Genomic DNA, 2,457 nt, shown 5'->3' on the forward strand with positions numbered 1-2,457 from the left:
CGTGTTGTATACAAAACATGAGGTGTTGCTGCTTGGGATAGGATATAGACCAGTTCTGAGAGAAGGAGGCAGAAATTAAGGGAACCAAGGGAATTAAGAGAAATGAGAGAGTTGAACAGGTGACTGAATGATGATGACTGACGAATAAACGAATTGTATGAAAGAGCTCCGTGCAACTGGATTCATTCCCGCGCCGATGGTAGTCTCTCTCCTGAAATTGTGTAATATTAAGGCTGGACCCTTAACTATTATACAAAGTCACCTGAAGAGTTCAGACCTTTGGCCTAGTGGCCTCAGAAGTTCTAGTTGGTCGGGTGCGGTGGTGGTGGTGGTACTGTGTGTGTGTGTGAGGGTATGATATATTTCTGCCTCACAATTACTTGTCTGAGCCCCCACCCTATGTCATATTTTAGGATTTGTTTGGCCAATAAGATTGCAGCACACACTCTGGCCTCAGTCCCTGCTTGAGCCTTGCCTTTGATGTCACAATCTGACCTACAGACATTAATCTGGCCACAGCCACTCATAGACCAGACGGCAAGGTCAAGAGGACCATAGTAAGATGTGGAAGAGAACTGATCCTCAAGCCAAGATCAAAGCTGGGGATAGGCCTCAGACTTGCCATTCTCTGGCTCTAGGACCGGCCACAGAGACGGCACTGCCACACCCTCTAGAACTGTCAGACTTCCAGGGCTTCTCCTTGTTTGAGGACATTAGCCATCACATCAAAGAAGTAGGAGCCCAACTGGTAAAGAAAGTGAATGCCATCTTTCAGCTGGACATCACCAAAGACGGGAAGACTGTTCTGCAGTGGACCATTGACCTCAAGAATGGTTCTGGGGACACATACCTGGGATCTGCCCGGCTTCCAGCAGACACTGTCTTCATCATCCCTGACTCTGTCTTCATGGAGTTAGTTGTGGGTAAGATGAACCCACAGAAGGCTTTCCTGGCTGGCAAGTTCAAAGTGAGAGGCAAAGTTTTCCTTAGCCAGAAGCTAGAGAGGATCTTCAGAGACTGGGGCAAATTTTAAGCGTGCAGAATACCCAGGCAAGATAAAGACTTCTGGCATCTTATTATGTTGAGTGGCAATCATGCTTAAACTGAAGATTAAAGGAAACAATAGCCAATATTTTTACTCAAATTCTTCCTATTCAAGTTCGATTGATTTCCTGCTGATGTGTGTACATTTGCTGGGTTCTGGGACAGTAAAAAGTGTTGGAGTGCAACACCTAAAACCTTTGTCTTTTCATTTTCTTAGCTGTGTTTATTCTTTGATTGAGGTGGAAGCTGCAGAGCTGGTGAGGTAGGGTTGGTTGGTATGTGTCTCTCACTATTTCCCTGATCTCTAAGGCTTTCACCCCTGTATTTGGCTCCGTGTTTTTTATTTAATAAGACTGCCTAGAAATTCTGCTGCATTTGATATGTCAAGGTGAGGGTCACATGGAGCTGAATGGATGGTTCTGTTTGGATTTTTAATGCTGATGATTTTCTAAGGTATATATCTTAGTATATATATGTATATATTATTATTATATATTATACATATATTAAAAATATAGAGCTTTTTTAGTAGTTTGGAACTTTGGGAGAAAGAAGTGAGCATATGGGCACTATGTGTGGTAATTTGGTTCCAGGAGGAGAGCTTAACTTGGTCTTAAGGGTGATCCCCACCTGAGATCACCTGAGAAGTTGATCCCCACAGCTCTGTGCATGGAACCTGGCAATAGTGTAATGGTGTTCCTGGCATAGTGTAATCCTTTGATGGAATCAAGAGAGGAAAATTGAAGGACATGAAAGATATTCAAGGTCAGTGGTTCTTAGGCCTGATCATGTAGCAGAATTGTCCAGAGGCGTAGTTCAAATTCAGATGATGAGAAACTCAGTTTCTTCTCAGTTGGTCTGGCTTGGGGAGATATGAATTTCTTTTATATTTCCATTTCGATTGAACTTTTGCCTTTGGAGAACTTTTGCCCTCCTTTGTTTCATGGGAAGGTTTTGGTATTGACCATTGTTGTTCTATGCAAAACCAGTGAGATGCTGTCATTATTTAAAGACAGGTTATATAGTTCTTTCTGAGCCATTTCTAAAGCATTCATGTTATTGGGAGTTCATGCATTGAGCATTTTAATAATCAAGTTCATGCAAAGGTTTTCCTCTTTCTGGTAGCTTTTCCCATATGTTTTCATGGACTGGTATGAAGCCAACTACAGCTGATGTGGTCTCCTTGTGAGTGAGTGTGTGCATATCATTGGTTCACATGTGGTCTGGGCATATCTTTAAATATGTGCAACACAGACATTCTGGGACTCATATGAAAGATATGTCAGAACTTTTCTGATTGATCAGGTTTGCCTTCTTAGTCTATTTTACACTGCTATAATGAAACACCTGAGATTGAACACTTTATACAGAAGAGAGGCTTATTTGACTCATGGTCTCAAAGGCTAGAAATTC

The 2,457-nt window shown here is 42.1% G+C and overlaps 1 protein-coding gene across 1 annotated transcript; it reads left to right on the plus strand.

Moving 5' to 3' along the window:
* The first annotated feature begins 408 nt into the window (after positions 1 to 408).
* On the plus strand, positions 409 to 1,238 carry Scp2d1 (SCP2 sterol binding domain containing 1). Its single transcript, XM_028893275.2, has one exon. The coding sequence runs from the start codon at positions 563 to 565 to the stop codon at positions 1,031 to 1,033; it is 471 nt and encodes a 156-aa protein (XP_028749108.1). The 5' UTR covers positions 409 to 562; the 3' UTR covers positions 1,034 to 1,238.
* Positions 1,239 to 2,457: the final 1,219 nt, after the last annotated feature.

This window comes from Peromyscus leucopus, chromosome 4, assembly GCF_004664715.2.
Source record: "Peromyscus leucopus breed LL Stock chromosome 4, UCI_PerLeu_2.1, whole genome shotgun sequence".
Taxonomy (NCBI): domain Eukaryota; kingdom Metazoa; phylum Chordata; class Mammalia; order Rodentia; family Cricetidae; genus Peromyscus; species Peromyscus leucopus.